This window comes from Cherax quadricarinatus, chromosome 6, assembly GCF_038502225.1.
Source record: "Cherax quadricarinatus isolate ZL_2023a chromosome 6, ASM3850222v1, whole genome shotgun sequence".
NCBI classification, from domain to species: domain Eukaryota; kingdom Metazoa; phylum Arthropoda; class Malacostraca; order Decapoda; family Parastacidae; genus Cherax; species Cherax quadricarinatus.
In genome coordinates this window covers 18,450,076-18,469,994 of record NC_091297.1, presented here as the reverse complement: position 1 = coordinate 18,469,994, position 19,919 = coordinate 18,450,076, and the positions used below count along the sequence as shown (strand labels likewise).

At 39.4% G+C, this 19,919-nt stretch overlaps 1 protein-coding gene across 1 annotated transcript in view; it reads right to left on the bottom strand.

Annotated features, from left to right (window-relative positions):
- Positions 1-19,919, bottom strand: part of chico (insulin receptor substrate 1 chico) — a gene marked incomplete in the record, with an annotated part of 785,196 nt that overhangs the window by 173,985 nt on the left and 591,292 nt on the right. Inside the window, 1 exon segment of the mRNA XM_053781624.2 lies at positions 5,405-5,519. Coding sequence (XP_053637599.1) covers positions 5,405-5,519 — 115 coding nt within the window.

The window sequence follows — 19,919 nt, the reverse complement described above, 5'->3', positions numbered from 1 at the left end:
GATAGAACATTTGTATTATGCAAGATTTGTGCATGTTTATTGTAATAAACAAAAGTGGTAAACAATATTATAATAATAACTTTAGTGTGGTTATTGTGTTCAATACAGTGAGTTTATATATATATACATTATATAAAGTATTAGTCTCACAGGCCACAAATGTTACTAGGAAAAGAAAAAAATCAGAAAAGAAAAAATAAAAAGTATAAAAAACGTAAAATAAAGAAATGCGAGTTTGAGGAAATCGCCGATGTTGCCGCCATCCGGTCATTTTGGGTCAACTTCTCACCTCTGTATCTCAGTAAGTACTGATCAGAATTTTTTTTTTGTTTTATTACCTTCACAAAAATATACTCTTTAGTTATGTAAGAAAAATTTTTTTTTTTTTTTTTTTTCAAAATTTCTTGGACACTGGGGCACCACTTCTGATTTTGGCCTTGGACCCTGAAAGGGTTAACCCTTTGAGGGTTTCGGACGTACTAGTACGGCTTACGCGCAGAGGTTTTTGACGTACTAGTACGCATAAATTCTAGCGCCGTCAAATCTAACGGGAAAAGGCTGGTAGGCCTAGATGTGAGAGAATGGGTCTGTGTGGTCGGTGTGCACGGTAGAAAAAAAATCTGGGACCCAGTGGTGCATTGTGGGAACGCCATCTTAGTAAACAATGTCCACCATGCCTCGCGGTAAGAAGCTCCTCACTCCTCGGCGAATTGGGACACTTTTGTTCCCCAGTGACAGTTCTAATACAGATGGAAGTGCCAGTGAAGATGAGTTTCAAGGTTTTGGTGAGGTTTTGACCGAAACTAATGATCATAATATCGGTAATAGTGAGGAAAACCCAGATGACCCTCAGCCTTCCACCTCTGGTGCTGGGCCGTCTTGTTCACGTTCAGTTGTACCAGAATCCAAGAGGAAACTTCTATTTTCCCAAATCCCAGACTCAGATGAGAGCATGTGTGATGATAGTGATAGTGAATATGAACTACAAGCTCTTCAAACTAGTTCCAGTAGTGATAGTGAAGTGCAATATTCCCCAGTGAAGCGTCAGTATATACGACGATATATGCGCTCTGGTAGTGTGCCATATGCTATTCCAAGGGGAAGGAGTGCATCTCGGAGTACATCCCGTGGCTGTACAACAGGAACAGACAGTGAAAATGACGATGATACTGTTGCAATTGGGATGGAAAATGTGGGTGGTGGTAGTGGTGCTGGCGGTGAGGCACCAGCAGTGGGCCATGCTGCCACCCACGCTGCTGCCTCAGCTGATCTACAACAATGGCCACCATCTCCAACCCACCCACCACACCAGCCTCCACAACCACAACCTCCACAACCACAACCACCTGTCATTGCCCAGTATCCACCAGCAGACCGCACCTGGGATTGGCAGGAAGCTGTCAATTTTGTTCCAAATGCCTACCAGTTTGATGACAGCCAAAGTGGAATACGGCCATCTTGTACACTTGGGAACAATGCCACTGAACTGGAATGTTTCGAGTTATTCTTTGACGAACCCCTGATGGAAAGTATTGTCATGGAAAGCAACACATACTATGAGTACACCATGGGAAACACATTACTTTCACCAAAATCACGTCTACACCAGTGGAAGGAGGCAACTGTGGCTGAGATGTATCTTTTCTTTGCCACAATAATGCTTATGCCACACGTGTATAAGCACAAAGTGAAATCATACTGGTCAACAGACCGCCTGATTGCAACCCCAGGTTTCAGTGATATAATGCCAGTGAATCGATTTGTGCTAATGTTACGTATGCTTCACTTCTCAGACAAAACCAGGCCTGACAGAACTGACAGGTTATATAAGATTAGGAATGTGTTTGTGTATCTGAAAGAGAAATTCAGTACGCATTTTTATCCCTTCAGGAAGCTTGTAATTGACGAGTCTTTGATTCTGTTCAAAGGAAGACTCTTTTTCAAGCAGTACATACCAAGCAAGAGGAAACGCTTTGGTATAAAGTTGTTTGTGCTTTGTGATTGTTACAGTGGTCTGGTATTGAATATTATTGTGTACACTGGAAGTTATACATTGCAAAATACCAGGAAGTTATTGGGCATCTCAGGTGATGTGGTTAGAACAATGATAGAACCATACCTTGGTAAGGGGCATATATTATATACAGATAACTGGTACACAAGCCCCTCACTCAGTGATTTTTTGCGAGTGAACATGACAGATGTGTGTGGCACATTGCGTGCAAATCGGAAACATATGCCCAGGTTTGACGCTGGCACTCGTAGAGGTGAGGTGCAGGCGTTTGCTGCCAATGACATCATGGCATTTCGGTGGCATGACAAACGAGATGTCACACTGTTGTCATCTGTTCACCCTAATGAAATGGCAGACACTGGCAGGCAGCATAGAGAGAGCAATGAACCCATTCTAAACCCTGCAGCTGTGTTTGATTACACCTTCAACATGCATTCAGTGGACAAATGTGACATGCAGATTGGGTTTGCTGATTGTGTTCGCAAGAGTTATAAGTGGTACATCAAACTGTTTTTCCATCTTCTGGACATTTCCATGCTCAATGCTTATAATATGTATAAGATGAGGACCAGAAACAAACCACAGTACGGCGAATTCTGTTTGTCTGTCATCAGACAAATAGTATTCAAGTACCAAGGAACAGCACCTGCAACTGACCGCCCACCAAATTATCAACAACTACCTGCTCGTCTGAAGCATGGTGATCACTTCCTGGTAAAACTGTCTGCTACTGCTTTCAAGAAAAAGGCTCAGAAGAGGTGTTACGTCTGTGCACATACAAAAAAAACGCCCACAACAACGCAGAGACACTCGTTTTATGTGTGAGGAGTGTAAAACACCACTGTGCATGACACCATGTTTCAAAGAGTTCCAGAGGCTGCAGAACTTCTAAAAACATTCCCTGTGACTGTATATGTGTATATAAAATATAGAAAAATAGTAATAAACAACATTTCATATCGTTTGTTTGTGTAAATATTTTCTATAAACAAAATAATGACACAGTGTTTACGCCCTTATTGTGTAGTATTGAAAAAGAAATAACTTACAAAATAATGTTGGCCTCAGAGGCCATAAAAGTTACTCAGAAAAAGAAAAATTGAAAAATAATTGAAAATAGTACATAAAAAAGTAAACAGAAAAATACCGGGTGACGGCAGTTGGCGATGTTACCAGATGTTGTTAAATTTTGGCAAACTTCACGCCTCCATATCTCGGTAAGTATTGACGGTAAAAATTTTTTGTTTAGCCTATAATGTTTAGAAAAAAAAAAACTATTTTTTTTATAAGAAAAAATATTTTTTTTTTTTTTTTTAATTTGGCCAACCCTGAGAACGAGTTTCTGAGAGGGCCTATCGACCCTCAAAGGGTTAAACACAAGTTTATTTCAGTCTCTCTCAAGATACCCTGTTAAATGCCCTTATCTTTACTTTATAATTTCTAACTAAGATACTTTAAGCAAACAGGGATCACTTAAACTGCAGTAGACCGTTATTTAGCATGAGTTTATCTGGCACAATTTGAGTATAGCATGACTGAAGAATTGCGACACATTTTTATGTAACACGTCGTATGATCAATTTAACACGATTCATGGGACGAGAAAAATTATGAGCGCACGTTCGCCCGGTTGCCCGCGGTAGGTTATTCCACTGAGTCAATGGGGGAGGCCTACTACCATCCCCCCTGCCACCCACCCCCACCATGCTCCCAGCCTCCAGTTTGGTTCATACGCGTGCAGGACGGACGTACTCGGGAACCTAGCTGTGTTTATATACATACATATTTTCTTAATTTCATTGCCATTTGTTAAATTTGCCAAGAAATAATGGTACCCAGTAAGCATACAAGTGTTGCTGAAAGTGACAAGAAAAGGTTTGAGCATTCAAGTCTAGGAATTGCGAAGAAAACTGAGATATTAGACAAGCTTAAGAGTGGATCACGTGTGGTGGATATAGTGAGGGCCTATGGCCTTAAAGTTATTGTCTTCTGTGGTTAATTTTTTCACTGGTTTCCCCTTGCTTGAGAGTCAGGTTCAGGAAATTGTTCAGCTGGCAAGGAGATTACCAGGTGATGGTTTTGAAGATATGAATGAAGATGATGTGAATGAGCTCTTAGAAGGTGATGATGATGAAGATAGGAGTCCAGAGGAAATGTTAGAAGAGCTCGATGCACAGATACAAGGGAGGGACATAATAGATGATGCAGAAGAACCTGAAGAAAAACAGTTCATATTGCAGCAGTTATGTGAGCAGTTCCATATTATTGGTAAAGTTGCAGACTTTTTCACTGAAGAGGACCCTGACAAATCTAGAAACAGTGCTTTGAAACGGCGTCAAGACCAGCTGATGATGCCTTACCGTTAGCTGTATAATGTATTGCAGGGTAAATCAGCCCAGAGAAACATTACAGAATTTATGCACACTCCAATAAAACCATCGACTACAGTACCAGAACCTCTACCATCCACTTCTGTCGACAACAAACAACCATCCACCTCAGCCCAGTAGGGCCACACCATCCATATCCACTCTCTCCACAATCATCCATACACACAATTACCCGCAATTTAAGGTAAGAAATACTATTATTTCTATTGCATTTGTAGTCTTAAGCAGTAACATATCACGACAATGAACTACAATTACATGTTCATTTTTATTTTTGTAAGATCTGTTGGTCTAAAAAAAAGTTGTTTGGCGTTTTGGGGGCTCTCCGGAACCTAACCCTATTTTCCCCATAAGTGCTTCAGTTCATATAGCACGATTTTACCTAACACGACATTTTCAGGAACGTAACTACCGTGCTAAATAACGGTCTACTGCATATCTACACACTTCTGGCAAGACAGATATTATGGAAATGACAAAGTATTCACTTTTTCAAAGGTATGCCACCTTATTGGGAAAACTGCTCATTTTGTTAAAAAAAAAAAAAAAAAAAAAAAAAAAAAAAAAAAAGTGAATAGTATTTGCACTGTAGCTGAACTGTTTTGCAAGATGTTTTCATAAATTTTATCTGCTAACATTTACATATGAAATACTGATCAACTAACACATTTTTGCAGTACAAAGCTCCTATTAAAATAATTAAAAAACAAAATTCTGCAAAAAGGGGTTCTTAGGGGTGAAAACAAATAAGTAGAATACCATATGATTTGAAAATATTTATCAAACTCAAAATGTTTCTACAAATTTTCACGAGAAAAACCTTTTAACTGACCAAGCAGAGGCACAAAACATAAAAAAGATGGAGTACCTCATGCAAATAAAAATTGGAATTGTGCAGGTTTTTGCCTTGTAACTCCAGGGGGCACAAATGCTAATACAGTATGGATTAAACACACAAAAAAAATACGCTATCTGATCATAAGGAAAACGTGTGTAGCACCTACTACTTAAAATGCTTATATTGCCAGGTCTGGAGAAGAGGGAAGTATGAGAGTTCTTTGAAGTGGCATTCGTTGATAGCGGCCTTTGCAACTCTTGCAGTGTGTGCTGGGGCACTGTCATGCGGAAACAATGGAATCGCTATAATTATTTCATGGCAATAATCTCTGATTGGCTTATGTGGTCAATAGACCAGGTCTGCATTGTACTGACCTGATTATCTCCTTGTTTCATGAGGAATGTACTTAATTAACCCCACACATTTAGCATTCCTAATTATAGAGAGGACTACTATTCTCTGACTTATTAATTATATTGTTTAGAACCTGGAGATTTCCATCACACTGACAGCTATTTTAACTCAAGATCGTAATGTTATATCTAGATGATGTTTCTAGTGAATAATCCTCTGTATGTACAGTACATCTCCCGGTAAGACAATATCAGTTGAAGACTAAGGTTGGAAATCACCAGACCATCACATTCTTATTACACGTCATCATCATGAGCACCCAGCATGCACAGATCGAGCTCATTTCATAAGCACTGTGCACTATTGTTTAATTATTAGCTAAATGCAAAATAAAAACAGGCTTATAGAAGCATGCATTACACTGCCTTTATTCAATGCAGCAAAAAGGTGACCTCAATATGAGCCATCTCCAAGATTTGCTTTCAAAAGGAAATTCTTTTATCTACTGTATAACCTTTAATAATGCTTTATCACCATACACTTTCAATGCCTAACAGTAAGTTTTGATCAAAAATTTCTCCTGACAAAAATTTGGTCACAGCAAAAAAATATAATTTTCACATTTTTGCAAATTGCACATGGAAGGGATACCTCACAGCTACATGGCAGAGGCATCCTCACACCCCAATAACCTCTTCACTAGTAACAACACATTATTTCTTACTGTCAGCCATACTTTGGTCCTCTCTATCACTAGTCAAAGTTATGCCCATCTAAAGCCTCTTAAATCCCATAAGTCATTGTTGTCAAAACAGTAATAAAGGAAATTTTAATTAACCCTTAAACTGTCCAAACATACGTTCACGTGCGTAGCGCTCCGATCTTGATTTTCCCCATTTGAAAGAATGTAAAAAAAAAAAAAAAACGTAGATCTATGTTCGGAGCCTGCCACACATCAACGTATATCTACGTTTGGACAGTTTAAGGGTTAATGCTCATCAATAAATATTACAGGGAGGGGTATGGAAATAAGTTGTATGGTTTGTGAGTTGTGTGTAACAGTAAGTGTAGGTGCATGGGAGTGAGATGTAGGTGTGTAAGTTGAGAATTATCAAAGTAGGTGAGAAAGAGTATTCATCAATGGTCAAACTTGAATGTTTCTCATGGAAAAAATACTGAGAGGCATCAGCCTTAAAAGAGATGTGAAAAGGACAAGTTACCCCCATTAGGTGTAGTACAAGTGAAGCTGATGGGCACCAGCAGAGCATCCACCTTCCTATGGAGAGCCACCAGGAGTATTGTATTCAAGCTGTTTCAACTAGTCACTTACAGAGAGCTATTGGACAACTGCTGTGGCATAATAAGACCTAAACCCAAACTTTACACTGCTTATGTGGGGTGTGAGAGGGAGGAGGGAGATAATCTGTAAAGGGTGTGGAAGTGCATCTGGAAGGAGTGTGGAAGTGTGTTTGGAAGGGGTGTGGAAGTGTGGTTGGAAGGGTGTGGAAGTGTGGTTGGAAGGGGTGTGGAAGTGTATTTGGAAGGGGTGTGGAAGTGTAGTGGGAAGGGGTGTGGAAGTGCATTTGGAGAGGTGTGGAAGTGTATTTGGAAGGGGTGTGGAAGTGTTTTTGGAAGGGGTGTAGAAGTGTTTGAAAGAGGTGTGGAGGTGTGTTTGTAGGTGTGTTTTAAGAGTGTGGGAGAAAATAAATGTTAGATTCAAAAGACAGAACTCTAAATAACTCTCAGATTCAAAGTCTAAGCTCAAACATTACAGCATAATTGAGATAGCAGGGTCAGGAACTTAAGGTGATTTCAACTCTCAATTACCTTCACCAGGCTTAAGAATTTAAGTTAACAGATTGTGACACCCTTCACATAGGAGCTGGAACTGACAATCTCAACATCTTTAATATTTAAAAAAAAAAACATGAAATTTTAGCACACAAACTGTAATGGTAGGTGACCATATGAGCAAACTGTTTATGAGGGAGCATTGATTTCATGCCAGACTCATGGTTAACTCATCGGGGTATGGGAATGTACTAGTCTCAATAAACCTAAATTAAGCTTACTTTTCTAAAATTACAGAGTATTAGATTTCTGTTAATATCCCCCCAAAAAACTTTACCAAACTGATTCAAAATTTATGTAACAGGACCTAAATAGAATGACTTGGAGAGCGTATAAATCTGTACTGGAAGGAAGGCGAGGTAGGGATTGACCTAAGAAAGGTTGAAAGGAGGGAGGGGGTAAAGGAGGTTTTGTGTGTGAGGGGGCTTGGACTTCCGGCAGGCATGCTTGAGCGTATCAAATAGAAGTGGGTGGAGACAAATGATTTTTATGACTTGATGTGCTGTTGGAGTGTGAGCAGGGTTAACATTTACAAAGGGATTCAGGGAAACCGACAGGCCAGAATTGAGTCCTGGAGGTGGGAAGTACAGTGTCTGTACTCTGAAGGAGGGGTGTTGATGTTGCAGTTTTTTAAGTGTAGTGTAGGTGTGCCTCTCTGAAGAGTGATGGAGTGAATGATGATGAAAGTGTTTCTTCTTTTTTGGGTCAATCTCCCTTGGTGGGAAACAGCCGATGTGTTAATAATAATAATAAAAAAAAAATAAATAAAGCCTGTTTGATAGCCAGTGTAAGTTCTCAGCATTTTTTTAATCCCTCTTAACCATTATGAACATTTTTGTCCAATCAGTTTCTCACTTTCCACTGATCAATGTTCATGACATTCCAAACAAAGTTCTTCTTTTTTTTTTTTTTTTTTAACAAACTGGCCGTCTCTCACCAAGGAAGGAGGACCCGAAAAAGAAACACTTTCACCATCATTCACTCCATCACTGTCTTGCCAGAAGAGCACCAATACTACAGTTCAGATGCCCCTCTAAACTGAAAATATCTCCACCCCTCCTTCAGAGTGTAGGCATTGTACCTTCGACCTATATGTGTGATTTGTCTGGCTTCGCTAAGTGTTTCTAGATTTCTAGAGCTCAAAATTTCAGAGAGGGTTTTCTAGGCCTTTTCCATATCCCCTTTTATTTCATTAAGTCTATTTGCATAATACATTTGTTTAGACTTCCATATTAGATTAGTAAGTATTGATGTGTATCATTTTGTCAGTTCTTTTGTTATTAGGCCCATTCTGAATTGTTTATCATACAGATGTTTTTTATCAATGGATTTAACTCTTTGACTGTTTCAGTCGTATATATACGTCTTACGAGCCACCGTGTTTGAGTATATATACTCAAAAATTCTAGCAGCTTCAAATCAAGCAGGAGAAAGCTGGTAGGCCCACATGCAAGAGAATGGGTCTGTGTGGTCAGTGTGCACCATATAAAAAAAATCCTGCAGCACGCAGTGCATAATGAGAAAAAAAAAACTTTGTTTTTGGATTAAAGTGCCAATTTTGTGGTGTATTTTCATATAGTATTTATGGTTGTAGTCTCGTTTTCTTGGTCTCATTTGATAGAATGGAAAACATATTATAGAAATAGAGGTGATTTTGACTGGTTTTACTATGAAAAGAACCTTGAAATGGAGCTCAAAATAGGGGAAATGTTTGATTTCTGCCGATGTTCAAAAGTAAACAAATGATGTCATTGTCCAATGTCCAACTAGCAATTCTAATATGCAGTCATGAATGGGTTGACATTATTTATATAATTATTACAATATTGCAGTAGTTTGCGTAACAGTAAATCTTCTATTTTTTGTTTGAATAAAAATTCAAAATAGAAAGCAAGAGTAATATCAGAGGGGCCTGGAGACGTGACTGATGAACAAAGAAAATGTTATTTTAGAGCCAGGAATGTCTGCACTGTTCATTCTGGACCCTATTTTGAAGTTGGCATATTTTTTAATTTGTGTGAAATTGGCCAAATTGCTAATTTCTGACAATGTTATTGGGTAGTTGAAATCAGAAAATGGGCAGCTTCTTGTATTCAATCGATAGAACAAATGGAGTTCTAAAGAAATAGCTACAAGTTTGGTTGACTGTAACAATGGAATTAGCCGAAAATAGGACTCAAAGTGGGCGAAATCGCTGATTCGTAAATATCGCCGAGGTTGCTAACTTCACGAGAGCGTAATTCCATAAGTTTTCAATCAAATTTCGTTCTTTTGGTGTCATTGCCATCAGGAAAAGATTTTCTATCATTTCATAAGAATTTTTTTTTTTTTTTTTTCAAAAAATTTTCGACACCAGGAGACACTTCAGGATTTGGGGTTGCGACAGTCAAAAGGTTAAGGATACTATTTGTAAGCCATGGACTGTTTAGTCTCTTTGCTGAGATCTGCTTTGTTTTAATTAGACAATGTCTATTACAGAGGTTTTGGATTTTATGTAAAAAAATTTGGAAACATTCATCAATATCGTGGCTGTCTGCTAGCTTACCCAGCCAGTCAGTGTTATGTACAGCAGAAATAAAATTATTTACTGATGACTTATCATTTAGTCAAAAAGAAATCTTAGTATTGTCCTGAGGCAATCTTGGTTATCAGAAATGTGTAGTGGTCTGCAGTGTCGTCTGTGAATATCCCTGCTTTTAATGGGGATATAGTATTGGTCCAGAGATGGTCAAGTAATGAGTAATGAGACACTTGTCTCTGATTTTTGTTGGTTTAGTTATAGATGGTAGTAGCAAGCAGTTGTTCATAGTGTTCATGAAATCAGCTACTTGGGGATCTGCTGCTTGGATGAGGTTTATATTAAAGTCACCAGCAAGTAACAGGTGGTGTTTCCTCATCTCTGAGTCAGTTATCATGTTTCTTAAGTTGTCACTAAATGTGTAAATATTTGTGTGAGGCAATCTGTAGACTGCTCCAACTTTTTTTTTTTTTTTTAGGTTTTTGGATGAGAATTTAGCAAATATATATTCACCATGGCAAAGTGAAACAGAATTCTTCCTCAATGAGCCATGTGTGTCGTAAGAGATGATGAGAATACCGAGAGCAAGGGGCTAGTGACCCCTTCTCCTGTATATATTACTAAATTTAAAAGGAGAAACTTTTGTTTTTCCTTTTGGCCACCCTGTCTTGGTGGGATACGGCTGGGTTGTTGAAAGAAGATATTCACCATATTCGTCCCTAGTGCAAGTAAATTTAAAACATTTTAGTTCATTAGAGTAGCAGTTAGCACTACCTCCTCCTGATTGATCAGGCCTGCAGTTGTGCATGGCTGTATAACCACGTAAGACAAAGATGTCTGTTAAGTCATGTTTGAGCCAGGTTTTGGCGAGAATGATAAAGGGTATGTTAACATTTAGAGAATTAAGAAGGCTATGGAGGTCATCACAGTGTTTACTGAATGATCTGATATTGTAACTGAATACTGTTGTGTTCTTGTTGGCACTGAGTACAGCTTTAGCATAAGTGGCAATGTAGTAATGGCAATTATTGTTAGGATTATTTGTGCTGTTTAACAAGAGGTTAATATCAGGATCAATATTTGCATTCATAAGAGTAATAGAGAATGTAACTATGTATCAAAGAAAAAAAGTAACTAAAGAATAAGCTGTAAAAAATAATAAATTGAAAAGCAATTATGTACTAATAACTACCACCAAAAATGAATATATGGATTGAGACTATTATTTAAAGAAAAAATGAATGAGTTACTTAGTATAGCACACTACACTTAAATAGATAACACTTTAGCACCTGAATGAGCACCTTGTTTAGCACCTGCTTTAGCACATGATATTGCTAAATAATATACACTGTTAACAATATAATAAAAAAAAAATATACTAGATATAGTACTATATTAGAACAAGGAAGTTTGAAGTAGCCTAATTGAAAACAAGCTATTTATTATGGCTAGTTAACAAAAAGTATAAAAAACTAAAATTACCCTATACGTAGTAAAAAACTTTGGGGCAAACAAAATAGGGTGTTAGGAATTGACTATAAAAAAATACATGTACATGTATATGTATACCCTTGTTTGCTAGACAAATGAGTGCACAATACTTTTCATTATCACTTTAACTGGTAATATTGTTATCAAGGCAGGAAATGGAAAAAATAATAGCAAAGCAAATGAAGTAAGACACTATATGTTCAGCAATAAAAAGTGGGGTAATTCACACTATACATATTGCACTATACGTGGTTGATGTTGCTGTGATTAGTGGATTAACCAGACTCAGTCAGACCAGCAATTTGCAGGAACCTCGACAGGTCTTGTTCATTTGTTATTTTGTACCCTTGGCCTGTATCTGACTGTTTCACTATGATTATGCCATCATGAGTGAAACATTTTTTTATTCTATCCCTGTTATTACGTTTGAGTTTATGAAGTCTGTATAGTAGGTTTTGTCGCTTTCTTGTTAGACATTCATCAACAAACATTTTACATTTCGCTTGGATGAAAGAATCTATAATATTCCTTTCTCTGCCAAGTGAGTGTTTTTGACCCGGTCTCCTTGGCAGTTGGGCCTCCTTGATATGGTTAGCTTCAAGCTTGTCTTAGATTAGCTGTAGAGCGTTTAGTGTCCAACTGTCCTGGTTTGTGTCTGTTGGTAAACTGGGACTGTTTATAATAACAGCATCTTGCACTTTATCTTGTTCAAGATACTGCAGTCATGCACTCCATTGAGAGTCCATGTTTGTCCTCCAGTCTCGTTTAGCCTTGAACAACTTAGTTTTTAGGGAAGCTAGTTGTTGAGTATGACTAAGAGTTGTCTGCAAGTTTATGTATTGTCCAGTCTTCACTGTCAAGTTTGTTAGTTTTTCTTCCAGTTCAATGATCCATGAGTTATGGGTTACTAGAGAGCATTCTAGGTCTGCAATCCTTTTTTCATAGGTTTTATTTTGTAGTTTGGGGATATAATTTTCTTGTAAAATCTGAATAGTGTCGTGTTGCTGAAGAGGACTGCACACTGGGGCCATACCTGGGAATGTTCATAAGCTGTTGTCACTGCTGTCATTTGGGGTGAAGAGGTCTAATGTGTTAGCCATGGTTGATGGAGTGTGGTCAGCTAGGAGGTGAGGAGAGGGCAAGGAAGAATGCTGGCTAAATCCTGGAAATGACTTAGGGTCGTCCGCCATGATTGTTGTTGTTTTGTAGCCTAGAGCAGGGATGAAGGGGGTGGATGATGCAATGGCATCCTCAAGGGTAGACATGAGTGGTAACAGTTTTCTTGGTGCTTTGGTGTTTGACTTCGAAATTTTCTCCTCTGTTTTCCCTCCCATGTGAACACTGGCATAGGTTATATGAAGGTGCAGCTATGGTAAGTTGGTGGTAAACGTCACTTGGCTGGTTGTACGGTTGGCAGCAGGGCTGATGTTTGGTATGCCAAGCAGTCCTCCTTTTAACCCTTTGACTGTTTTGGTCATATATATACTGTACGAGCCACCGTGTTTGACGTATACATACTCATAAATTCTAGCGGCTTCAAATCAAGCGGGAGAAAGCTGGTAGGCCCACATGTGAGAGAATGGGTCTCTGTGGTCAGTGTGCACCATATAAAAAAATTCCTGCAGCACGCAGTGCATAATGAGAAAAAAATACTCCGACCGTTTTTTTTAATTAAAATGCTGACTTTGTGGTCTGTTTTCGTATAGTATTTAGGGTTGTATTCTTGTTTTCTTGGTCTCATTTGATAGAATGGAAAACATATTATAGAAATAGCGGTGATTTGGATTGCTTTTACTATGAAAAGTACCTTGAAATGGAGCTCAAAGTAGGGGAAATGTTTGATTTTTGCCAATGTTCAAAAGTAAACAAATGATGTCATTTTCCAATAAATGTCCAAGTAGACATTCTAATATGCAGCCATGAATGGGTTGACATTATTTATACAATTAACCCTTTCAGGGTCCGTCCCGTAGATCTACGGCTTTATGTTCAGGGTCCAAACCGTAGATCTACGCCATGAGCTCAGCTCACTCTGATAAACTGTGAGTGGTACATTTGGGCCTAGATATGAGAGAATACATCTATGTGGTATGTGTGCACCACATAAAACAGATCCTGCAGCACACTGTGCATAATGAGAGAAAAAAAATGAAATCATGATTTTTCGATTAAAACAGCAACTTTGCAGTGTTTTTTCGTATGTTTTTTATAGTTGTATTTGCGATTTCTTGGTCTCATTTGATAGAATGGAAGACATATTACAGAAATAGAGATGATTTTGATTGGTTTTAGCATTGGAAATGGCTTGAAACTGAGCTCAAAGTAGCGGAAATGTTAAATTTTTGCCGATATTCAAGAGTAAACAAACGACCTCACACGTCTAATACACATCAGCTGGTGGGTCTAATATACATTCACAAATATGGTGATGATATTTATACAATTATTACAGTATTGCATAACAGTAAATCTTCAATTTTTTGGTGTGAATAAAAATTCATTATGTGAATAAAAAATCAAAATGAAATTTATTTGTAAAGCCTCAAAACATAACTAATGAACAGAGGAAATGTTAGTTTAGTGCCAGGAATGCCTACATTGTTCATTCTGGACCCTATTTTGAAATTGGAATATTTTGAACTTTGTGTTAAATTGGCCAAATTAACAATTTCCGATCACTTTATTTTGTAGTTGAAACAGTTGACTTGGCGATTTCTTGTGCTCAATCGATAGAATAGAAGTAATACTAGTGAAATAGCTAAGAATTTGGTTGATTGGAATAATGTAATTGGCCTAAAATGGGAGTCAAAGTCGGCAAAATCGCCGATTCGTAAATATCGCTGACACATCAAAATTCGCGAGAGCGTAATTTCGTCAATTTTCCACCAATTTTCGTACTTTTTGTTTTATTACCTTCACAAAAAGATTCTCTACGATTTCATAAGAAAAAATAACAAATTTTTTTTTTGAAATATCTTGGACACTGGTGCGTGATTCCAGATTTGGGCCTTGGACCCTGAAAGGGTTAATACAATGTTGCAGTAGTCTGCATAACAGTAAATCTTCTATTTTTTGTTTGAATAAAAATTCAAAATAGAAAGCAAGAGTAATATCAGAGGGGCCTGGAGACTGACTGATGAACAAAGAAAATGTTATTTTAGAGCCAGGAATGTCTGCATTGTTCACTCTGGACCCTATTTTGAAATTGTCATATTTTTTTAATTTTCGTGAAATTGGCCAAATTGCAAATTTCTGACCACGTTATTGGGTAGTTGAAATCAGTAAATGGCAGTTTCTTGTACTCAATCGATAGAAAAAATGGAGTTCTAAAGAAATAGCTATGAATTTGGTAGACTGGAACAATAGAATTAGCCGAAAATAGGGCTCAAAGTGGGCAAAATCGCCGATTCATAAATATCGCTGAGGTCGCTAACTTCGCAAGAACGTAATTCCATCAGTTTTCCATCAAATTTCATTCTTTTGGTGTCATTACAATCAGGAAAAGATTCTCTATCATTTCACAAGAAAAATAATTTTGTGTGTGTGTGTGTGTGTGTGTGTGGGGGGGGGGGGGGGGGGCTTTTGCGACACCAGGAGACACCTCAGGATTTGGGGTTGCAACAGTCAAGGGGTTAATCAAATTCAGTCAGCTTGTTGACATCACCGTCAATCACCATCAGTTATCTTGGGTCATTATAAGTTCCACGTATGATTGAGCAGCAGTACTTGCAATCAGGTCATCACTGGAGCTTAACCCTTTCAGGGTCCAAAGGCAAAATCTGAAAAGGTGACCCAGTATCCAAGAAATTTTGAAAAAAAAAAAAAAAAAAAAAAAAAAAAAAAAAAAAATTCTTACAGAATTAAAGATTATATTTTTGTGAAGGTAATAAAACAAAACAAAAAATTTCTGATCAGTACTTACCGAGATACAGAGGCAAGAAGTTGACCCAAAATGACCGGGAGGCAGCGATATCAGCAATTTCCACAAAATCGCATTTCTTTATTTTACGTTTTTTATAATGTATATATATACACTCACTGTATTGAACACAATAACCGCACTGAAGTTATTATTATAATATTGTTCACCACTATCGTTTACTACAATAAACATGCACAAATCTTGTATAATACTAATGTTCTATTATATATTTACATATGTACAGTCACTGGACATGTTTTTAGAACTGCTGCAACTTGTGGAACTCCTTGAAACAAGGTATCATGCACAGAGGTACCTTACATTCCTCACACATAAAGCGAGTGCCTTTGCGTCTTTGTTGCCATCGTTTTGTTTGTGCACAGACAACACATCTCTTCTGAACAAATTATGAAGTGATCATCCTTCCCTCCTCAAACACTTGGGTATTTTCTGAGGAGTTCAAAGATGGTTTTGTATAGCAGGTGTTGTTACCTGGTACAGTGGACCCCCGCATACCATTGGCATCACATAACGTTTAATCCGCATACCGCTCGCTTTTATCGCAAAAATTTTGCCTCGCATACCGCTCAAAAACCCGCTCACTGCTGTTCGTCCGAGACGCGTCCAATGTGCGCCCTTAGCCAGCCTCACATGTGCCGCCGGTGGCATTGTTTACCAGCCAGCCTCCGCGGTAACATCCAAGCATACAATCGGAACATTTCGTATTATTACAGTGTTTTTGGTGATTTTATCTGCAAAATAAGTGACCATGGGCCCCAAGAAAGCTTCTAGTGCCAACCCTACAGCAATAAGGGTGAGAATTACTATAGAGATGAAGAAAAAGATCATTGATAAGTATGAAAGTGGAGTGTGTGTCTCCGAGCTGGCCAGGTTGTATAATAAACCCCAATCAACCATCGCTACTATTGGTGGTACAGCTGCTGCTGCTGCTGTACCACCGTCAGCTGCTGTAGTACCGTCTGCTGCTGCTGTAGTACTGTCTGCTGCTGCTGTAGCATCGTCTGCTGCTGCTGTAGCATCGTCTGCTGCTGCTGTAGCATCGTCTGCTACTGCTGTAGCACTGTCAGCTGCTGCTGCTGTTGTACCACCGTCAGCTGCTGCTGCTGCTGCTGTAGTACCGTCTGCTGCTCCTGTAGTACCGTCTGCTGCTGCTGTAGCATCGTCTGCTGCTGCTGTAGCACTGTCAGCTGCTGCTGCTGTTGTACCACCGTCAGCTGCTGCTGCTGTAGCATCGTCTGCTGCTGCTGTAGCACTGTCAGCTGCAGCTGCTGTTGTACCACCATCAGCTGCTGCTGCTGCTGCTGTAGTACCGTCTGCTGCTGCTGTAGTACCGTCTGCTGCTGCTGTAGCATTGTCTGCTGCTGCTGTAGCACTGTCAGCTGCTCCTGCTGTTGTACCACCGTCAGCTGCTGCTGCTGTAGTACCGTCTGCTGCTGCTGTAGCATCGTCTGCTGCTGCTGTATCACTGTCAGCTGCTGCTGCTGCTGCTGCTGTGGCACCGTTGTTGGTGTGGCTTATTGAGAATACCAAGAAACAATTAACCCCAGAGGATTTGCCACCCAGGATAACCCAAAAAAGTCAGTGTCATCGAAGACTGTCTAACTTATTTCCATTGGGGTCCTTAATCTTGTCTCCCAGGATGCAACCCACACCAGTCAACTAACACCCAGGTGAACAGGGAAAAATGCCTGGAACTAGTGCTCATATTGGTGAATTTAAAGCCAGCAAAGGTTGGTTTGAGAGATTTAAGAATCGCAGTGGCATACACAGTGTGATAAGGCCTGTTCTGAAAGAAAATGCCAAACAGGACCTACAGTACTCAGGAGGAAAAGGCACTCCCAGGACACAGTGTCTCATCAGTCATTGCTGCATCTTCAATAAAGGTAAGTGTCATTTATTCTTCATTTAGTAGAGTAGTACATGCACAATATATATTGGGCATGTACTACGCTACTATTGTGCATGTATCCTTCTCTTTGTGTGTAGGAAAATGTATATTTCATGTGGTAAAAAAATTTTTTCATACTTTTGGGTGTCTTGCACGGATTAATTTGATTTCCATTATTTCTTATGGGGAAAATTCATTCGCATACCGATCATTTCGCATAACAATGAGCCCTCTTTCACGGATTAAAATCGCTATGCGGGGGTCCACTGTACTTCACTGTGAGTTGTCTGACAACAGGCAAACAAAATTCATCATACAGTGGTCTGTTGCTAGTCTTTATTTGGTACATATTATATGCATTGAGCATTGAAATGTCCATGAGATGGAAGAAAAGTTTCAAGTACCACTTGTAACTCTTATGAACACAATCAACAAAGCCTATTTGCACGTCACATTTGTCAACCAAACTCATGTTTTGTGTATAGTCGTAATCACTGTCACTGGTTTTCGAATAAGTTCATTAGTTACTCTATCAACTTTGCCACTGTCTTGCATTTTGTTAGGGTGAATGGTTGTCAACAATGTGACATCTCGTTTGACATGTCACTGTAATGCCATGATGTCATTGGCAGTAAACAACTGCACCTCGCCACTACGAGTGGCTGCGTTGAACCAGGCCACTGTCACAGTCACAGAGTACAAACAGTTTTATACCAAAGCGTTTCCTCTTGCTCGGTATATATTACTTGAATGACAATCTACCTTTGAACAAAGTCAAAGACTCATCAATTACAAGATTCTTGAATGGATAAAAGTACATGCTGAACTATCGTTTCTGTTTCAGATACATAAAAACATTTCTAATCTTGTATAACCTGTCACTTCTGTCAGGCCTGGTTTTGTCAGAGAAGTGCAACATATGTAACAGCAAGATAAACCTGTTCACTGGGATGATTTCGCTGAAGGCCAGGGTACAAATTAGCCGATCTGTGGACCAGTATGATTTCATATTATGCTTACAGACATGAGGCATAAGCATTATTGTTGCAAAAAGCAAATATATTTCAGCAACAGTTGTCTCTTTCCACCAGTGTAGACTTGACTGTGGTGATATGATTGTATTTGCCATGGTGTACTCAAAATACTTGTTACTTTCCCTGACAATAGTTTCCATCAAGGGCTGGTCAAAGAATAGTTCAAAGAATTCCAGTTCATTTGTAGTGTTTCCAAGGGAACAAGTTGGTAGAATTCCACTTTGAGAGTCATCAAACTGGTGGGGTTTGGGAACAAAATTGGGATTTTGCTGCCAATCCCAGATACAGTTTGCTGGTGGATACTAGACATCATAAGGTGGTTGTGGTAGTAGTTGTGGTTGTGGTGGGGTGGTGGTTGACACTCCACTTTGTCCTTGAGCTGTGGAGTCAGCGACGTGGGTCCCAGCCTGGGCTGGTGAGTCATGCATGGCCGTGGCACTACCATCACCACTACCACCATCACCACCAATACCACCACCTACTGATGCCTGTGGTCTATCCATCCCAAGTGTAGCCACATCATCCTCACTTTCACTGTCTATTCCTGGTGTAGGGCCACGAGATGTACTCCGGGTTGTACTCTGGGATGTACTCCATCCCCTGGGCACTCCATAGGGAACACTACCCGAGTGCGTGCAGCGGCGTACATACTGACGTTTCACTGGTGAATATGATTCTTCACTATCACTACTCAAATGATCGTCAAGAGCAATAAAATCACAATCCACAAGGGAACACTACCTGAGTGCGTGCAGCGGCGTATATACTGACGTTTCACTGGTGAACATGATTCTTCACTATCACTACTCAAATGATCGTCAAGAGCAATAAAATCACAATCCACAACACTATCATCATCATTACTGAAGTCTGAGCCCTGGCCACGCAAAAATATTAGTTTTCTCTTGCGACGAGGTACAACTGAACGTGACTGAGACATGCCCACACCAGAGGTAGAAGGTTGAGGATCGTCAGGATTTTCTGCACTGTTTTCGATACCCTGGTCATTCCTTTCAGTCACTAACTGATCAAAGCCATAGAATTCATCTTCATTTCCACTTCCATCAGAATCAGAACTATCAGATAGGAAGAGGAGAGTCCCAATTCTCCTTGGAGCGAGAGCTGCCTTGCAACGAGGCATGGTGAACAAAGGTAACTGAGGCGGCCTTCCCACAATGCCATGCGGGTGCCTAGAATTTTTGTTTATGGTGCACACACACCACACAGACCCATTCTCTCAGATGTAGGCCTATCAGCCTTCTCACGCTAAATTTGATGCCGCTAGAATTTTGGCGTAGATCTACGGTTTGGGCCCTCAACGTATAGCCATAGATCTATGGCACGTACCCTGAAAGGGTTAAATTGGTCCCGGGGACTAAAGAGATTTAGGAACAGCCATTGTTGCTGCCGCTGCCACTGTTTGCTCCACTCTCTAAATGTCCAAATCACTTCAACAGCCCCTCCTCAGCCCTTTAAATAACACATTTAATAACTCTGCACCTCCTCCTAATCTCCAAGCTACGAATTTTCTGTATAATATTCACACCACACATTGCCCTCAGACACAACATATCCACTGCCTCCAGCCTTCTCCT